Source organism: Salmo salar, chromosome 13, assembly GCF_965601325.2.
Source record: "Salmo salar chromosome 13, fSalSal1, whole genome shotgun sequence".
NCBI lineage: Eukaryota > Metazoa > Chordata > Actinopteri > Salmoniformes > Salmonidae > Salmo > Salmo salar.
This window is the reverse complement of record NC_138303.1, coordinates 22,662,276-22,683,314: the sequence shown is the minus strand read 5'-3', so window position 1 is coordinate 22,683,314 and position 21,039 is coordinate 22,662,276. Positions and strand designations below refer to the sequence as shown.

The following is a 21,039-nucleotide window of genomic DNA, read 5'->3' as shown; positions in this document are numbered from 1 at the left end:
TAAATGAATAAGCATAAATAATATCTATATATTCTCTCATGGTGTACAGTACACTCAACATGTTTGCTTTATATGATGTATATACAATGTATGTTGCCCTTAATCTTCTGAGAAATCCTGGACAGAAACAGTGCAGTACAGCATTCAGCTAGCTAGTCCCTAGCCTTAGGATGAAGCTTGCTCTTTATACTGTTAATGTGGATATAACATTAATGCATGACTGCATTTCCATAGGTCTGGGGGGCACGCATCACTACATCTTTTCAATAGCATTTGCCATTGAAACAAATGGCAAAGAGAAAACCAGGTCCAGCAAGCTGTACAGATTGCACACAGATCCATACACTGACTGAAAACAAGGCATTCCAGAGCTTCTTAATCGCTTACTCATGTGAAATTACTCATGAGGGAATAATCACGTGTGTGCACGCACGTGCGCACACACCTCTGCATGTCTTTACCTATCAGCAGGACCCCCGGGCCGTACGTAGGTCACTACCAGAGGACGAGACCTGTGCCAGTCTTCATGGAACCCTCCTAGAGAAGCAGAACACACGCGATCAGGTTCAATCTTTCATCCTCTGCCACCCATCATTATACACACTGTACATTCTAGCAGACTGAATGATGTCCACCTCTCATGACGAATCCAAAGCTGTTACCCTCCTTGTATAGGCACACCTCTATGGTCTTAGATATGACACCCGAGGGAGCATTCCGGACTGAAAACAGATGGGGAGAGAGAGAACAACTGTCACATTCATGATTCACATTCAGTGTTTTAACCTTGAATTATTTTATCTTAGCTTTTTTCCCCTCTTGTTTGCTGTACATGGTCCTTGTGTTCAGGGTTAGTGTTAACTGCCAATGTGAGTTGCGACCCATTGCTGGGTTGCTGTTTTGGTCCTTATGGGTAAAAACTGGATCATCCAGTGGAGGGAGGACAGCTCATGGCTGGAATGGAAAGGTATCAAAGAAATCAAACACATTCCATTCATTCCATTTGTGCCAATAATGAGCGTTTCTTCCGATTGAAAATGACCAGTCCAGAAATAAACTGACAACTACTGTACTGGAATAATGTCCCATTATGAGAATACAACAACAGAGAGAATTGGAAGCTTTTTCAACCAAGAACAAAGGCAAGCTATGTTGACCTTATCTCCACTACTGTATATGTTATTTGAAAATATATGGATATTATAGACCTACTATAATAGACGCAGGACTATACACACTAGAAGTGCTCATACCAAAAGGAGGTAATTCGTACTCCACTTCCAGCACCACACGTTCCCCTATGTTCTTCAGCAGGCTGATGATCTCATCGTGGCGGAGCTTGGACAGGTTGATGCCGTTCACAGACTTGATGTAGTCTCCCACATTCAGCTGGTCACTCCTACAAGGAGAGATAGAGCCACTCAGTTAGAGCTACAATAGAGCACATCCCCAGCAGAGAACATTGAAGACGTTGCTTGATGAGTTTTTCCTGACCATGCCACTTAGCCAGGGAATAACTCTAGGTTGGTTGGGTCACATGTTTAAGAAAACCTCCTGGTCCCACTAATGATAGACTCTGAAAACAACATCTAATCTCCTGATTCATGGCTTCAGAATGTTGTTGTGTATCTTCATCACCGCCCTGTCATGACTAATGTTTGGCATCTTTGTAGCAGATAGTCTGTCTAATTATAACACAAGCTATGCAAATAGATGCAACCCTAGAAATCTCCAGACAGACAGAAAGATAGAGATGAGAGACATGTTTCACATGATGTCTCCCATGTGACATTGTGAGTCAACACGATGCTCATTTGGATGCTAATTAAATAGATGTGCTGCTCTGCTACACCTCTGGGCTACTGCCAATCGCTACAGTGACTCAGGACACACACATCAGCATGAGCCTACCAAACACGGTCATACGCTTTCATCTTAACATAGATATATTGTGTATGTGAGACCAACCGAGTCGACAAGCGAACAGGTCAGTGGTGTAATAGTTATAATAGTAGTGAGATATGCTGTTAAGTAATATCATGATTATCTAGTCGGTCGACCACATTCTATACTGAGACACTGTTGTGGTGGCAGAAAGAATTTCATTTTCCAGTATTTAATATGTGTGTGTGTGTAATAAATAAAGATGAGAGGCTGCAGTCACATGCCACTTAGTCACTCTGAAGCGTGAGAGAGCTTTCCACTGCGTTTTGTGGCTGACATAAGGACAAATTATATGAATTGAATGTTAATTCAACTATCTTTACTGAAATAACATCGCTCCACACTCCAAAATAGAAACATTAAATCACTATGAATACCAAGTGAATTGGGAGGCAATTAAATAAAGCAGGTCGTCGCTTAAAACAGTTATCTCTACATTAACTTAATACCAATTAATTCACTGTAGTAAGATGTAATTTAATTTAGTATGTGTGATTGGGAACATCCATATTTATCTTGTTTATTAACATAGGGGACCCTCTCCTAAACTATGCTCTGGTGGAATATCACTTCCAGGCTCCACATCACCCAGTAAACAGCTGATCTCCTGCAGCGTTTATGATCCCCAGGTTAGTGTGAGGCGGTGTATTACAGTGTGGATGGTGTGGGTAACACATGCAGACAGCTCGCTGCGGTTGCCAGGTTACGGATATGTCATCTCAGTGGAGATCTCACCTGGCAGCTAGCCCACCTGGCCGTAGGTTTGACACTCTGGGCTTGCCGTCCTTATCGGACCCCCCGGAGATGGTGAGGCCCAGGCTGCTGCCCTCCCTCTTTATCAGGTCCACGGTGGTCACACCCCGGTAGTCTTCTACACACACACAGGGACACACAAGAAAAAACAGGGACATAGGAACACACAGGGACACACAAGAAAAAACAGGGACACATAGGAACACACAGGGACACACAGGGGCACACAGGAACATACAGGGACGCGCAGGGACACACAGGGACACACAGGAAAACAGGGACACAGGGAAAAAACACAGGAGGAACAGTGGATGGACAGAGTCACTGAGTCAGCATCCATCTGGGACACAGAGTCTGTTTGTCTGAACTGTTACAAACACGGCTTGATTATCTCTGCCTCTGACATTCTGTCTCTTTCTCTACCCCTCATTATCTCTCTCTGTCTGACTCACTTTCTCAATCTCCTCTCCCCCTCCATCTACTCTCTGATGATGGATGTCATGGATAGGGGATGGGGTCAGGTCCAAATAAACTGATGGACATCATGGATGGGGGATGGGGTCAGCTACATATAAACTGAGGGATGTCATGGATAGGGGATGGGGTCAGGTCCAAATAAACTGATGGACATCATGGATGGGGGATGGGGTCAGCTACATATAAACTGATGGATGTCATGGATAGGGGATGCTGTCAGCTCCATATAAACTGATGGATGTCATGGATGGGGGATGGGGTCAGCTCCATATAAACTGATGGATGTCATGGATAGGGGATGGGGTCAGCTACATATAAACTGATGGATGTCATGGATAGGAGATGGGGTCAGCTACATATAAACTGAGGGATGTCATGGATGGGGGATGGGGTCAGCTCCATATAAACTGATGGATGTCATGGATAGGGGATGGGGTCAGCTACATATAAACTGATGGATGTCATGGATGGGGGATGGGGTCAGCTCCATATAAACTGATGGATGTCATGGATGGGGGATGGGGTCAGCTCCACATAAACTGATGGATGTCATGGATGGGGGATGGGGTCAGCTCCATATAAACTGATGGATGTCATGGATAGAGGATGGGGTCAGCTACATATAAACTGATGGATGTCATGGATAGGGGATGGGGTCAGCTACATATAAACTGAGGGATGTCATGGATGGGGGATGGGGTCAGCTCCATATAAACTGATGGATGTCATGGATGGGGGATGGGGTCAGCTACATATAAACTGATGGATGTCATGGATAGGGGATGGGGTCAGCTACATTTAAACTCAGTACATTCCCCATAATGGGATGGAATTCAGTGAATTAATTAAAAAAGTAAATCTTGACAAAAAAAAGGAAATTATTACAGATTTTTAAATTAAATGTATTCATTTCCTGAACAGAATTTAGGATAAATTGGTCTTGACACTAACTCTGATGGATATCTAGTTGTAGTGCCTTCAGATGCTGTAGTTTTTTGTGGAGGTTATGTGCTTGGTCCCATTCTGTCTCTGGCTCTGGCCACATTGTGCTGTGCTGTTAAATCATACTAAATCCACGGGGTGAGAGGACTCCTTTAGTCTCCAACAACAGGTATGCTACATAGGCAGATTTCCTCCTTATCTAAGCACTACAGCACGAGATATTCATAACAGTGCCACACCTATCAACCAACGCAGCGCAGACATGATGGAACATGTGTGATCAAACAATCCCATTGAAAAGCTTCACTCCTTCAGATATCCTTACATCTTGGAGAGAGTAAGGCTGAAAATATTGGACATGGTACCACAGAGGAGAAACAGTGGAATCACTGAAAGTCACAGTAAGGTGTAACCCCACTGTACCTGCAATACTGCGTCTCCTGGAGGCATGGTCGGTCCCTCCAGAGTCCTTGTTGCCCTTAGAGTAGGGCCCGTCATCTGGAACAATGAAAGGAACATTTGGTGAATAATCTGGATGTTTGGAGAACTACTACAGTATGTGAGGAATGTGTAACCTGAGAGAGGAGAGGGAGGAGGGGGAACCTGACACCAACACATCCCCCATCTATACGCTGACAGCTGCCAGGGCCTCATTTAACCCTTTGATCCCCATTAGAGGGAATGTGGACATTAGAGAGAGGTACAACAGGAAAAAACTCAAACAGAATACTAGCGGGTCAATCTGTGACCCGGAAGGTCACGCTGCTCTGTTTCCACAGTAACATAGTGGGAAGGGTCAAGAGATCAAGACAGCTAGTTTTAGTGTGAGACAGAAGCCACACAGAGAACCCTATTAGACACATTAGGAGTAAATGGAATTTGCTCCAATAGACGCTGATCTGAAGATAATGTTGCCTTTAGATTTGGAGTAGCTGATCCTAGATCTCTGTCCACAGGCATCTTCTACTTGCAGTGAAACATTATGCACCAAGATGGTGCATACAGTATACGTTTGAGCTGGGAAATACTCTTGAGGGAACATGTTGTGGTTAATGGACTGCTCAGGCATGTGGAGAATACAACCATTTTCAGTCATCTACAACAGCTGCTACAGAGGAAACCAGGAAATGCTCTATCTGTTCTTATAGGATCTTCTTTTTACAGTGGGAGCCATTTCTGCCACAGCAGCACCGGGCCCAGATTAGCAGTGGCCCTGCTTTGCCTGGCTGTTTGAAGCTGGATACAGCAGCATGGGTATGTCAGCATTCATGATGATGAGAAATCTGACGCTGCACTTCCTTAATCCAGTCCACTGAGGACTACCTTTTCAACCAAGTGATTTAAACAGCATATTACACACTTAAAGGTCCAATGCAGCCGTTTAATCTCAATATCAAATCATTTCTGGGTACCAATTAAGTACCTTACTGTGACTGTTTGGAATTAAAATGGTCAAAAAGAAACAAAAATATTTCAAGAAAGAATTTTGCCAGGACTGTCTGGGAGTGGTCTGAGAGAAGGGCCTAATTGGAGGAGCCTAATGGGAGGGATGTGTAATCTGAAAACTAGCTGCTACTGGCAGAGAGGAGGGCCAACTCTTGTTATTGGTCTATTAACTTATATCAGGCGGACCAAACCCCACCCAGCCAAAAAAGCTGACATTTCAGGCAATCCTTTCAAACAGCTGTTACACTAAAAGTGCATTATCATAATTTCACAATTCCGTAGTATTCTTTCAATCTCAGTGTCGAAACATATATAAAACATAGGAAAACCACATTTTTGACTGCACTGGCAGATGCCTCACAAGTCCTCAACTGGCAGCTTCATTAAATAGTACCCGCAAAACACCAGTCTCAACGTCAACAGTGAAGAGGGGACTCCAGGATGCTGGCCTAGAAGGTCAGCACAATCTAGAAGGCCAGCATCCTGGAGTCCCCTTGTCACTGTTGGCGTTGAGACTGGTGTTTTGCAGGTACTATTTAATGAAGCTGGCAGTTGAGGACTTGTGAGGCATCTGTTTCTCAAACTAGACACTCTAATGTACTTGTCCTCTTGCTCAGTTGTGCACCGGGGTCTGCCACTTCTCTTTCTATTCTGGTTAGAGCCAGTTTGCGCTATTCTGTGAAAGGAGTAGTACACAGCGCTGTTCGAGATCTTCAGTTTTTGGCAATTTCTCGCATGCAATAGTCTTCATTTCACAGAACAAGAATAGACTGACAAGTTTCAGAAGAAAGTTCTTTGTTTCTGGCCATTTTGAGCCTGTAATCGAACCCACAGTTGGTGATGATCCAGATACTCAACTAGTCTAAAGAAGGCCAGTTTATTGCTTATTTAATCAGAAAGACAGTTTTCAGCTGTGCTAACATAATTGCAAAAGGGTTTTCTAGTGATCAATTAGCCTTTTAAAATTATAAACTTGGATTAGCTAACACAACATGCCATTGGAACACAAGAGTGATGGTTGCTGATAATGGGCCTCTGTTTTAATGTAATATCCACATAGGCGTACAATCTACCATTTCCAGCTACACTAGGCTGCCTAGTGGTTAGAGCGTTGGGCCAGTAACCGAAAGGTTGGTGGATAGAATCCCGGAGCTGACAAGGTAAAAATCTGTCGTTCTGCCCCCGAATAAGGCTAAGTTAACCCACTGTTCCTAGGCCGTCATTGTAAATAAGAATTTGTTCTTAACTGACTTGCCTAGTTAAATAAAAGGTTAAATAAATAATACATGTAAAAAATGAACAACATTAACAATGTCTACACTGTATTTGGGATCCGCACTATTCTGCTGTTGCAAGAGCGCATTTTTCACTGGCTGTCTGTCCACCGGTCCCATTAACAATGATTGATGGTCAACTTAGCCTACATTTCTTCAATTCAACCATTATTGGGGTAAAATATAACTATACATTTGTGAACGGCCATCCATTACAACCACAATCCGTAAGGCGCAAATAATTGAGAGAACAGCAGTGTGATTCACATAGTCCTAATTGCTATGTTGATATCAGTAGGCTAATAGGCCTAAGTGATATCCGTATAGCCCGTAGGCTACACCACTGCTGTCGTAATACCTCCAAGCGCTTATTCAAGTTGGTCATAATATAATAATAGTACAACAGTCGGACAATTGCAGGACATACTGCAGCTTGCACTGCATTCTACAAAAAAACTATTCATGCTCTTTTCCTGCGATCCATCAAACGCATTTGGTGTGTCGTCATAGGCTGCGTTTACACAGGCAGAACAATTTTTTCACTATTGGTCTTTTGACAAATCACATCAGATCGTTTGACATCAGATCTTTTTCAGAGCTGATCTGATTGGTCAAAGACCAATTCGGGAAAAATGTATCAGAATTGGGCTGCATGTGTAAATGCTGCCATAGTAGTCTCTGGCTTGTGGTCAGACTTGTTCAGGCAGACAGAACAAACTTAAACTTGTGCCTTTTTTCAATGCTGATTTGAATGTCATTGAGAAAACAGGAAGGTATCAAAGTATTTTTTCGCAAACATCCTTTCTGCATTTTAAAGTAACCCTAGAAGAAGCCTAATCATCTATTTTTTCAAAAGTATCTGTGATCCGATTACAATATTTTTGCTGGTCATGTAACAGATTACAGTTGTTGCTTTTTTCAGTTACATGTACTCCACAACCCTGGACATGTGTGTGGGTGGTATTGCTGTTCTGTGTTGTTTTCTGCACTCAATTAACCCTTCATCCACTTTAGTATCATGACTCATAATCCATAATATTACATCACCAACTAAATTCACATCCTGAAATATTCAATGGGACCAGCCTTTGGTCAAAAATTGAAAAATTATAAATGTTCATTATTTTCATGCATTGAACTAATCTGCACAAAGACAAAATTACACGGGGTGTATCTCACTAGTCTTAAATGGTTCTTCTCCTTGCCTGTTTTCTTTCATCTAGTGAAAACAACTACCTGTTACTGGTAGGTAATGTGTCAACCATTTTCTTTCAGCGTTTCTATATTTTCAGATCAGTGCATTTGAAGAAAAGAGACTAGGAGAATATATGTATTTTGAGATGCACTCCATATCATTGTGGAGGTTGATAAAGCCACATGTTAGCAGTGAAAGATCTGCAGAAATAATATAATAATCCAACATAGTGAGAGTTGACCAAAACAAAGCTCAAGGGCATGCAGGAATATGCATACCATGATAATGTACAACCTTCTATTCACTTCCTTGCAAAAATATCCTGTTCAACAGCGCGCATGCGCGCGCACACACACACACACACACACACACACACACACACACACACGCACACACCACACACACACACACACACACACACACACACACACACACACACACACACACACACACACACACACACACACACACCAGTTGAGAAACATCATTAGTGATCTTGACAGACCAATCATAGGCGAAATATGTGACTGATTTAATTGGTTTAATCAATTTAGCAGCCAAAACAAACAAAAAAACTGACCTGAGCAACAACAATTAACGGCATGATTCTGCTGTCTTGGCAGAGGGAATACTCAACTACTGTCTGTGGCTCAAGGATCAAGAGCAGAACTGCAATACCATACATTTGAGATCTGCAAACAGGATTGTACTTACAACATTACTGAAAGGGGTGTGCAAAGTAATCAGAAAACTACAGTCAGCCCCATGTATTTCTGGTGAGTCAATTAACTCAATGTAATTCAGGGCACCGTATGCTATCTCCCTCAGAACCAATCAGAATGTAGGTTAAATGTGGGGGCCGCTCTGATAATGGCTATGAAATCAAAATGCTATTTTCAGAGGTACATTTTTTTAATAAACTGGGCTCCAGTAGACCCAGTTTGCATTGCTATATCAGCCCCCATTTCAGACTGCAATCTGGTATTCAGTACTGTCTGGATTTAATCAAATGGCATTGACGTCTACTGTGCCTTATTAGCTAAATAATAGCTATACTGTAAGTAAACTGGTGCTTGACAGAGCTGTCATTTAAAAAGTTGAATAAATATCCACCAATCTGAATAAATTGCAATGTAGGAAAAAATTATCACATTCCCAGATGATCAAATAACTTCTAATGACAGAAGGCTGACAACCACAGGTATAACTACAGGTACAAAAGCAGGAAGTTGATGCTCCTCAGTTGAACAGCATGCATCACTACACACTTCATATTCATAAGTAAATACTATTACAGGTGCATACGATAGTCATAAATCCATTACTATAACAATTACACTACTAGGGTGTAGCACTAGAGTATACTGTTAAGCAATCAGCATTCAGGATAACACCCACCTGTTGTATACTGTAGCACATATGTCATACATTACACACTAACTACACAGCTACAGTACATATAGCTAGCTATATCATGTCTGTGATATTCATTCATATGGCTCCAGTCAGTGGGTTTAAGGCAGTCTTACCGATGCTGCTATTCTTCGGCTCTCTCCTCAGACCACACAGCATATCTGCAGTCCTGTCAAAACATCCAATTTGAGATGAAAGTAGCTGTTCTGTTGTAGTGGCCAGCGGACCCAGCGAGGTGCCCCTGGGAATACTGTCTGTCTGTCTGTTCTCAGAAACCCAGTCTTCTTCTCTTCATATCACTGTTCTACTTGAAGCATATCTTTATTTATTGCAAATTACATAACAAATCCTTATCCATGTTTTTGCCCATGAACTGTTTAAACTTGGTAACAAACAATTCGCTTGTTGCTGTAATAAGTAATTCCCACAGACAGACGGAAAGCAGGGACACTAAATGATCAAAGCACCAAAGGAATCATCATCTCTCCTTCTTTTCCTCCCACCATGCTGAGGTTCCTTTAGAGGTATTCCTGGTCACTCTTCCTATTTCAGAGGAATAATCCTCCCCTCGTTCACACACTCACATACCCGCTCACACACACATAGACCGTCAGACACACTCACACAGCCTCAGTGAGTGTGTCGGAGAGGGTCTTTCTCCCTCTCTTTGCCAGAGGGGTGTGATGAAGCAGTCACACCCCCTGCACACACACGCACACCCTCCCTACAGTCAAGCGCACAATCAACGCCACCCCCACATCCATTGTCGCTTTGAGCCCATAAAATATCAGCCACACATTTTCCACACTAGTCAGTGACCATCTTATTATACCACCATAGTTATCCCACCCACACACAGGCTAGCTAATGCCTGCGTGCTTTTCCCCTCACATGCATTCAATTCTACTTCACATTCCATAGGCTCATCACAATGATTGTTATCTGCTTATACAAGAGCATCACTACCAATAAACGTATATGCATGCCGCGACAAAGCCAAAAGAGACTGTGATTTTCTCTGAACTGCTTGAACTGCTGACCGTAGAATTCTGTCGTTTACATCAGCCATTTGGCTGCAATGGATATAAATCAAACCAACGATATGCTTTCTCTCTTTCAATCTGTGGAGTTCTGAACATCTCATGTTCCCTTCTCTAGGTGAGAGGGCTCTTTGCCCCACTGCATCTCTGCTGCCGTCTGCCCTTCACCCAGACACATACACAGAGGGGTTAACACGGCCACCGACTGACTGAGAGCCACACCTGTCTGTCCATTTGTCACCCTCACGCCGCCACCCCCCCCATATGCTGCCCTGTATTAAGGTCTGACAATCCCCCCCAAAGGAACTTTTGTCATAGTCTGAGAGTCGGGAAATGGCATCAAAGACCACATAAAAGTACTAAACAAGATCTTAGAAAACAACATGACAAAAATGTCCACAGATCTGAGGATATGCTAGAGTACAAATAAATGAGCTAGTAAATTAAGTCTTTATGTGCCGTGCAAATACATCCTTGAGCCCAAGAATGCATAGGTTTATAAAGTCTATGATGCATAGCCCTGACCAGAGACACATCAAACAATTACAAACAAACGCTTCCCGTGTTTCTCTTCATTGTAGCATGTCGCCTAATTAGTCGTCTCTTTCCAGTGGACACAACATTCCTTGGCGTAGATAATTTCCTCAGAGAGTTTCGTCCTTAATACCCCATTTACTCTATGGTGTTTCAGAGCGAAACTAATTAATTTATTACAGAATAAAGAAGAACAGGAGACACAGAGCTATGAGATGGTCTAATAAAAACCCAGGGGAACACACAAGGCAACAGAATTAGGTTAATTATGTATAGCAGTAGAAGCACACCCACTCAGTGTAGTTCTGTAAAGTTGAAAGAATTCAACATATAGACCAGAGAGAGAACAAATTCAATGCCAATAAACTGATTTAATAGTGAGTCAACATCATTTTTTTAAACATTATACTAGGAAGCAATATGCAATCGATTTTAGATTCAAAACACAATTGTTTGTTTAAAAAGTATATAAAACAGTGCTAATGCCTTATACTTGACACTTCCATTATGATATAATGCTTATTTAGAACTAAGACAAATAAGATGTAACATTTTCACTTGACAAGTACCCGAGTGAAAGAATAACCTCTCATATAAGAATTGAAAGTACAGTAAAGCAATAATATAAAATATTCCCCAACCAAGGCCAGCGCAGTACATTTTCTATCATGTAGGTGATCATACTGCCATCTTATGGCTATCAGCTGTAGTTGCAAATACATCTACCAACTGAACGCAATAGAGATGAAAGAGACTGGAGTCAACACACAGATCACAGGATTACTTACACCATGGGCCAGGGGCGGTGAACATGACTGAGTCATAATTCATGGAGAGATGATCACATAATCACAGTACAATGCTCACCTGCAAGGTAGGCCAAACGTCAAATTTGTCTTAGTTCTCTATATCAAAGGTCAAATATGGCTCTATTTGAGGAAAGTCACTTAATCTCATGTTTAAAATGGGTTATCCTATTAATAGATTTTGACAAAACAGAATAAACATGATTAGTGAAATTCTTATGCAAATCCCTTAGAAATAATCAAGTGATTCATAAGTGATCATTCTGCTATTACCGTTAACTACAGGGATCTCGCCCCTATCATTTTGGAGGAGCGTCAGCTCTCACACTTGGCCCACTGTCATTCAAAATGGTTAATCTCTTTCATTACAAGCAGATACATTTTCACTTGACAAGTACCCGAGTGAAAGAATAACCTAGGCGAATACAAACCTTCGAATACATCACACGGGAGCTGACTACTGACTAATGTACAGCAGTCGGCGTGCCAGGCTGATAAATCTGCTGCACCGGTGCACCCTCTCAGGACAGTAATACACATCCTCAGGCTTAAGCAGTACACACAATACAATAGCAGTAGATATAAACCCAATGACCTACGGGCAGTTTGGATTTGATTAAAAAGTAAGAAGAAACTATAAATGCGTTCTAATCAGATTACCTTTGGTCCTCCCTCTGATGATCCCGAGTCGACACCGTAGTGAAAAGGAGAACATCCTCCTCTTTCCTCCTCCTTTCCTGATGGAATCTGTCTGAGAGAAGGCCGGGGTGAAGAGCTTTGGGTTGGCCGTGCGTCCCTTACCACATATCACTCTGCCTGCCATGTTCATTCTCTAGTCACTGGAAGGAATAACAAAATGATCTTTCTCCTTTCTATTGCTCTGTTTACCTCACACTGTTTCTTCTAGCTCTGTCCTGATGTCTCCACAATCCCCACCCTAACTGGAGGAGTTCCAACATTCTCAGGTGTGTCTGAATCAGCCTAAAAATACAAGATGGAGAACAGGGGGGAAAAAAGATCCTAGGAAAGATAAAAGATAATGAATTTGCATAAACCTATGCATATTTATAAACCCATCAGTGTGTGTCTCTCTCGCAACACACACACGTGACATTAAAACTAAATGAAAGCAAAAAACTGAAGATGCAAACCAGTGATATTCATTCCAGGTATGATAACGTAAATACGTCTGTTATTTTGTGTGTGCTTTGAATCAATGTCAGTGTATTTTACATGAACAGATGGATGGGAGCTAAAGGCTGCAGAGATGGCACAGCCTGCCTGCCAGAACGCAATGGAAACTTTCACCCCAGGAGGCTGGCGGTAGACAACAGTGGCTATTTATTCATGCTACCCAAAACATAGCATTTCAGAATTGCAGAATCTAAACGTGATTGTGAATTTTTGTAATTCTAACAATACTGTATGCGGTTGAGGTTATGAGGGCCAAATTACAGCTGACATATGCAGACAATACATTCGTCTTTTCTGTGTAGAAGAACTGGTTTGGTTTAATCTAATACATTCAGCAAAAGCTTCAAAGCTGTGTTGTCTTCAATTAATTGCAAATTAATCAAGATGAATCTTGATTGGAAAGAATCTGGTTTTGGTCTCTTCAGATGGGCTTTAAACCATTGGCTAAATTGGTTAAATTCAAATCGCACTCGTGATGATCGAGTAGTTTGTTTTGAATGCCGGACATGACAACAAATCTATTAACATGTTCTACTTGATATTCAAAGATCCTAAAGAGGATCCAACCATCCATCGTCTGTGAACCTCATAATAAAATCACTGTTGGTAGCATATCAGATGGAAGTTGCAATTTAAAACATTTTCAGACAAGTCTCCATTGTTTTTGTTCTAGATCCTGTTGTCAGAACCGGGATAAGGAGCAGCCTGGATCATTGCAGGGTGTTGGCAAGGATGCTAGCACGACAGGCTGAAGTACAACAAACACACTGATGCATGTGCTTGGGCCAAGTACAGCGCTATCCCATAGCTACAGTCTAGACGCTTGTCTAAAATGCCCACTGTGTTGCAGACAGATCAAAGGACTCCAGTGAGATATTGAAATATTCTACAAAACAAATGTGGTCTTACAGTATCTTTTTGGGTTGTATTAGAAGACTAGACTCCACTGCTTCCGAGACATTACCTTACCAGATTCTATACAGATACAACTAGGTCTGATCTATAGGACTAACAGGTGCAAGATTGGGTGTGAAAAAGTGTTACCTGAATAAAAATTTGAGCTAACCAACAGAAGTCCTTCATAGCCCCCTTCTCACAAAGGTGCACTGGAACATTACACCTTCAATTGGTTGAGAAATCTCAGAACCAGCTGCACTAATGCTCATTCAATTTTTACTTGTCACATACACATGGTTAGCAGATGTTAATGCGAGTGTAGCTAAATGCTTGTGCTTCAGCGGTTAGAGCTCTGCGACCCGACGGGCCCTGACATTTTGGGTTAGGGCCCGTTTCTTCCATCAATAACTAGGTTACGGTCAGGGCTCGGGTATCACATTTTGAAGCTGTGCCATTTGCTTGTGCTCCGCTGTGATGTACAGCCATATCTGACTAAGATCATAACACGGTGACAGAAGTGCTTCAACCTCAAATATAAGACATTGCTTCACAGAAAATGATGTTCCTTGAGTTGGGAGTTTAGAGTGACGAAAAGTAGCTAACAGCTCTCATGTCTCTTCATTGAGGAGCCCAAGCAGAGCCGTTACTATGATTACTCAGAGCTGCCAAGAGCAGAGCGCATGCAGGAATTGAGTGACAGCGTAGCTTACAGATATACTGAGGAAGTCATTTCCAATTTGGGGCAGGGCCGGGCCTTAAATTTGGCTGAAGCAACCGGGCCTTGGTAGCGCCTGAACGTCGTGGGCATGGGTAAGGGCTAAAATTAATGCCATTGCAGGGCTCTACCAGTGCTTCTTATCCATTTTCTACCGTTGGCTCCAGTGTGAATTCTCCACTTATGGATTTTAAAGGGAGGGACTAGTGTCATGAATCTCCCCTACCTATGCTTTCATCCATTGCTTTTAAATCCTTGAGGGGGGCATAAAACAAATACACACTATGGGAAAAGGAATAGTAAAGAAATTGTTGAGACAACGGCACATTTAAACATCGGTTTTATTAAGAAAATAATGGCTGGATCACTCATTCTCCTCGCTGCGGAGTCTGGCATTGGGGTTGGTGATCTTGATGGCCAGCTGGGCTGCCCTCTCCACAATCAGCTTCCTGTTCTTGGAAGACACGTTGTGGGCGATCTCAGCAGCGTGGGTCCTACGGAGGGGGAGAGGCAAGATAATAACCAAATACCATACACACTGGAGACTGAATGGCTCAGGGAGAGAAGGAGAGGATTGTTTCGGTGAGACAACATTATGTTGCTATAAGCATAGCAATGCAAGACTTTGCCCTCACAGTTACACTAAGTATCTGTGCATGTGTACGGGTGTGCTTCACGCTGCTTCAATGCGATAGCTACAGGACCAAAACAGCAGAGAGATTTAACCTTGTGCTTCAGCAGTTGTGAAAAGTGGCACACTGTTTCCGTTTACTTTGTGCATGGCTGACTACCCTCAAACGTTTTTTTTTTTAGGTAACGTTTTTATATTCAACCACACAAGCACTATCCTTTTGTCTTACTCTTACATTTGACGAGTAAAGAGAAGAAGAAAAAAAGACCACAACAACCAAACAGTGCGCTGGAGACTGAAGTAGGTTTAGGCTATATACCGCAGTGTTTCCCAACCCTGGTCCTCAAATTCCCCCAACAATACACATTCACTGTAGCCCTGAACAAACACACCTCATTCAGCTCAATGAGGGCTTGATGATTCGTTTACAAGTTGAATCAGGTGTGCTTGTCCAGGTCTACAATAAAAATGTTTACTGTTGGGGTTACTCAAGGACCAGGGTTGGGAAACAGTGGTATACTGTATACTGGGGTATTTGGAAATAGCTATGGAATGTTTCTTCAATACTGTAGAAACTGAGGTTTTTCAATACATCATTTGTAGTAATTTAACCTGTCTGGGCTAGGGGGCAGTATTTTCGCGGCCGGATAAAAAAAAAAAAACGTACCCAAGTTAAACTGGTTACTACTCTTGTCCAGAAATGAGAAAATGCATATTACTAGTAGATTTGGATAGAAAACACTCTAAAGTTTTTAAAACTGTTTGAATGGTGTCTGTGAGTATAACAGAACTCATATGGCAGGCAAAAACCTGAGAAAATTCCAAGCAAGAAGTGGCCTGTCTGAGAATTTGTAGTTCTTCTTTTGGTTCTCTATCGAAACTACAGTATCTCTGGGGTTACGTAGCACTTTCTAAGGCTTCCATTGGCTCTTTAAAGCCATCAGAAAGCGGATTGAGGCATCTCCTGTCTCTGGGCAGATAATAGGAGCTCAGTTTCCCAGTGGTCTGCCTGGTGACTAAGAGATTGAATATGCATGTTCACGAGACCTCGCTGTTTTTTTTCCCTCTTTGAATGAATACACTATTGTCCGGTTGGAATATTATCGCTATTTTACGAGAAAAATACCATAAAAATGTATTTTAAGCTGCGTTTGACATGCTTCTAAGTACGTTTTTTTTGTCTCAAAATGCACTCACGCATTACCCTTTGGATAGTGACCTGAACACACGAACAAAACGGAGGTATTTGGGCTTAACTATGGATTATTTGGAACAAAAACATTTCTTGTGGAAGTAGCAGTCCTGGGAGTGCATTCTGACGAAGATCAGCAAAGGTAATACAATTTTTCTAATTCTAATTCCGAGTTGTGTGCCCCGAAGTTGGCGGGTTTCAAAATAGCTAGCCGTGATGGCTGAGATATGTACTCAGAATTTAGCGAAATGTGCTTTCGCCAAAAAGCTATTTTAAAATCTGACATAGCGATTGCATAAAGGAGTTCTGTATCTATAATTCTTTAAATAATTGTTATGTATTTTGTCAACGTTTATGACGAGTAATTTAGTAAATTCACCGGAAGTTTTCGGTGGGGATACATTTTCTGAACATCACACACCAATGTAAAAAGCTGTTTCTTGATATAAATATGAACTTGATTGAATAGAACATGCATGTATTGTATAACATAATGTCCTAGGAGTGTCATCTGATGAAGATCAAAGGTTAGTGCTTCATTTAGCTGTGTTTTGGGTTTCTGTGACATATGCTTGCTTGGAAAATGGCTGTGTGATTATTTTGGGCTATGTACTCTCCTAACATAACCTAATGTTTTGCTTTCGCTGTAAAGCCTTTTTGAAATCGGACAATGTGGTTAGATTAACGAGAGTCTTGTCTTTAAAATGGTGTAAAATAGTCGTATGTTTGGAAAAATTGAAATTATTGTATTTGAGGTTTTTGTATTTCGCGCCACGCTGTTCCACTGGCTGTTGAATAGAGTGGGACGGTGACATCCCACCTAGCCAATAAAAGGTTAAGGAGAATTTGATCTATAATTCTGTGCATAACACTTGTATCTTTTATCAAAGTTTATGATGATTATTTATGTAAATTGATGTGCTCATTCACCGGAAGTTTTGGAGGCAAAACATTTCTGAACATTACACGCCAATGTAAAATGTTTTTTTTTTTATATATATATAAATATGAACTTTATCGAGCAAAACATAAATGTATTGTGTAACATGAAGTCCTATGAGTGCCATCTGATGAAGATCAAAGGTTAGTGATTAATTTTAGCTGTATTTCTGGTTTTTGTGATGTCTCTCCTTGCTTGGAAAATGGCTGTGTGGTTTTTCTTGTCTAGGTGCTGTCCTAACAATCTAATGCTATGCTTTCGCCATAAAGCCTTTTTGAAATGGGACACTGTGGTTGGATTAACGAGAAGATTATCTATAATATGGTGTATGTGTGAGAAATTTGAATTATGAGATTGTTGTTGTTTTGAATTTGGCGCTCTGCTATTTCACTGGCTGTTGGCAGGGAGGCAGAGGTTAACTGACTTGCCTAGTTAAATAAAGGTAAAATAAATTTTAAAAAGCCATTTGGATTCGTTATTTGTATAGCTGCCACTGCCATCTTAATTTCCTTGCGTTTTCCCCCTCCTCTCTGTTGTCTTCTCCGAGCAGGCAGACCTGTTGCCCTAGCAACTCTAGACTCCACAGACATGCTACTGGAGTTCAAGTACTGCATGCAGCAGAACATTGTTCACTTGCACAATGTCTCTTGTTCACATTCGCTCGCAAAAATGACATCCGGTAGCTCCTACCTATACATGTATAACTTTACGAGCTGGATTGCTCGTCTTCGCAATTGGTTTATTTTAGTTTGCGCTCGTTAGCATATTTAGCTAGTCGCCTCCATGGAAATTCGCTATTAGTTGTGCTAATTGTGTTAGCATTCTGGTAATAAACAGTCAATTATCATTTTGGCTTTTTTTGACACCGCATTGTGTACTAAACCGGTAACACCATACATGGGATATAAAGGACTTTATCTAACAAAAGGACCATTTGTTATGTAGCTGGGACCCTTGGGATTGCAAACAGAAGAAGATCTTCAAACGTAAGTGATTGATTTTATCGCTATTTCTGACTTGCGTGACGCCTCTGCTTGTTTGGAAAATGTTTAATGCTTTTGAACGCGGGGCGCTGTCCTCAGATAATCGCATGGTATGCTTTCGCCGTAAAGCCTTTTTGAAATCTGACAAAGCGGCTGGATTAACAAGAAGTTTAGCTTTTAAACGATGTAAGACACTTGTATTTCCATGAATGTTTAATATTACGAATTTTGTATTTTGCGCTCTGCAATTTCACGGGATGTTGTCGAGGTGGGGCGCTAGCGGCACATCTAGCCCAAAGAGGTTTTAATGTATAAAGGGTCACGTGCAGTAGCCAAACGTTCTCCAACGTTGAAGATGGAAAATGCAATGAACAGAGTCGACGTGATTCCTTATTTTACATGTCAGAGGCGTGTTCGGTCTACGTGGAACATTTCTATTTGAATGTTCAAAAACATTGCATCCTGCTGAACACACCCGAGTTAACTTTCTGAAACAGGAAGGGGCTTTCTTCCAGGGGTATTAGTACAGGTCTATAACTGTGGGTACCCAGGACTAGAAAATCAAAGCAATATACTTGATTTACGAGGGTCTACCCAAGGTAGGCACGATGCATACTTGATATTTCATCATAACGCGAGTAGAGGTGAAATATAGATAATGTCAATTCTGCTGCAACTTGCTCTTGACCCTCGTGGACAGGCATGACTTACGCAATCCTCTTTCCACTAAGACTATGCCCTCTCTTCTATATTCTACCCCATGTAGCTTTGCATGTAATGCCCTATGTAGTATGCTTCATGTTGTGGGTGGTATCAGTTAAATAGGAGACCTGGAAATACCCCCATGAGGAATAATATTGCCCTTTAGGTACCTTTAACTTGATGATAAAAACTACACCAAAAACTAACCAACAAAACTTACTTGTTGCTCATCATGAGGACCTCGAGCTCCTTGATGTTGTGCACCAGGAACTTCCTGAAGCCAGAGGGCAGCATGTGCTTGGTCTTCTTGTTGCTACCATAACCAATGTTTGGCATCAGCATCTGACCCTTAAACCGCCTGCGGACCCTGTTGTCAATACCCCTGGGCTTACGCCAGCTTTTCTGAAGGCGGAAAGGCAAAGACGTTACATAGAACCGCAGTTAGGATCAATGTTCCTTCTAACTACTCTGCTCGAGGGAGATGAATGTCCTTTGCCTCCCTGCAAGTGCAATGTTTGAAAAGCCTTGTTTCCTCCACAAATTACATGATATGCAACCATACAATAAAGGGAATAGTGCCATCTTTGATATGCGTTTAGCAAATGCGCTTACCGTGATCTTGACATATCTATCAGACTGATGGCGAATGAATTTCTTAACCCTCTTCTTGACAATCTTCGGTTTAGTAAGAGGTCTGAGGGCTGCCATGGTGACCTGAGGAGGAAAGGTAATTTGTTAACATTAAACACACAGGCGACAATTAACATCAACAATTATAGCATATCAAATCGCCCACAAACGTTAGTTACCATAACATGACTAGCTAGTTCCGCCAACAACTCGTATTGCTAGAAACTAGCTACCAGCAGTTGGCTCAGCCATTTAGATTTCCCCTGTATCACAAACTTCAGGTAACTAAACGGTGTAAACACATGATGCCGATAGTGTAATGATATGAATTTGTAACATGTCAATCCCACTGAAGTAGGCAGCAAGTGCGTTCTAAAGCAATCAACATTGTTGGAAGGCATGAGCTTGGGCTAACTAGCGCGAGTTAGTTGACTGTGTTGTGTATGGCAATATGATAAACAGCTACGTAACTAACTAGTTTGTGTGATATGCATTTCAGTACGAGTCTAAAACCTTGGCGTTAGCTATAAAAAACCATGCAAAATCAAAGCGTAAATTATATTTTATTAAACACGTGTCGGCCCCATTGTATGGACGTAGCTACTAGCAAGAGAACTAGGCAGTTATGATATTGGTAACACCGGTGCGGAAAGGTAACTAGCTAGCCACTGGGAAAGCAAGCCGTTCGAAACCATGGCATTTGAGGGATTAGAAATGTGCAATGCCTATAATTTTGCGGTAAATTGTAGAACTTGAATTCACATAGGTGATTATTGAGCTAGATAAATGTTATTGCGTCTTCTAAATATGTAGATGGACATAGATTTAGATAACTCACCCGCCTGTATAATTTTAAGTAGGAGACGGCAACGGCGGAAAGGATGAAAAGGGCTTCCGGAAGGACCGCAAAGTGTTATGGGTAGTGTATTAAATGAGATAAATTAAAGTACGTAACTAGTGTAGGCACTAGGCTGAATAGCTGTTCTTATTTATGTCAAATTGAGGACATCTCCCTCAAAATTACTCATTGTAAGCAATTAGTCACGTATAAGGTATTGTAGGTAAATTGTTTCCCCATGAATGCTTCCCTGTGTGAGGCACGCATCATCACTGTCACGGGGTTGCTGGTTTCTCAAGAAGCTGATCCAAAATCCGCTTCCAGCACCCAAACAATTGTCATTATCATTGTTAGCAAGAAGCCTAAACTGATCCTAGATCAGGGTCCCAAATACTACGGGACTTCCTCAACACGAAACGAAGAGATAGGTCATGGTTTAGCCTGAATCGAAATTGTGTAAAGTTATTGTTAAAGGGGAAATTGTGTTTTTGGT

The 21,039-nt window shown here is 41.6% G+C and overlaps 2 protein-coding genes across 5 annotated transcripts in view; both read right to left on the bottom strand.

Moving 5' to 3' along the window:
* Window positions 1-10,118, bottom strand: part of grip2a (glutamate receptor interacting protein 2a) — a 53,786-nt gene extending 43,668 nt beyond the window's left edge. For 2 of the 4 annotated variants that reach the window (XR_014379992.1, XM_082959890.1), the window contains exons 1-6: window positions 9,561-10,118; window positions 4,540-4,614; window positions 2,680-2,815; window positions 1,254-1,399; window positions 636-722; window positions 462-537 (exon numbers count right to left, since the gene is read on the bottom strand). Coding sequence is in view for 3 of the 4 variants with exons in the window: in XM_082959890.1 (XP_082816016.1) it covers window positions 462-537; window positions 636-722; window positions 1,254-1,399; window positions 2,680-2,815; window positions 4,540-4,614; window positions 9,561-9,603 (563 nt within the window). In the remaining variant the exon portion in view is untranslated. The remainder of the gene's footprint in view (window positions 1-461; window positions 538-635; window positions 723-1,253; window positions 1,400-2,679; window positions 2,816-4,539; window positions 4,615-9,560) is intronic. The other 2 variants (XM_014134917.3, XM_082959889.1) reach the window with 1 other exon arrangement.
* A 4,835-nt stretch (window positions 10,119-14,953) lies between these two features.
* On the bottom strand, window positions 14,954-20,768 carry LOC106566669 (large ribosomal subunit protein eL32). Its single transcript, XM_014134920.3, has 4 exons — window positions 20,547-20,768; window positions 19,691-19,792; window positions 19,299-19,480; window positions 14,954-15,124 (listed from the first exon to the last, which is right to left on the bottom strand). The coding sequence occupies exons 2-4, from the start codon at window positions 19,784-19,786 to the stop codon at window positions 14,995-14,997; spliced, it is 408 nt and encodes a 135-aa protein (XP_013990395.1). The 5' UTR covers window positions 19,787-19,792; window positions 20,547-20,768; the 3' UTR covers window positions 14,954-14,994.
* Window positions 20,769-21,039: the final 271 nt, after the last annotated feature.

What these genes read in the sequence shown, in the direction of transcription:
- LOC106566669 (XM_014134920.3), bottom strand. Translation starts at nt 19,786, where the DNA reads ATGGCAGCCCTCAGACCTCTTACTAAACCGAAGATTGTCAAGAAGAGG. An exon ending in ATAGATATGTCAAGATCACG is followed by an intron (nt 19,481 to 19,690) that starts GTAAGCGCATTT and finishes TTCCGCCTTCAG; the next exon opens with AAAAGCTGGCGTAAGCCCAG. An exon ending in GTCCTCATGATGAGCAACAA is followed by an intron (nt 15,125 to 19,298) that starts GTAAGTTTTGTT and finishes CCCCCTCCGTAG; the next exon opens with GACCCACGCTGCTGAGATCG.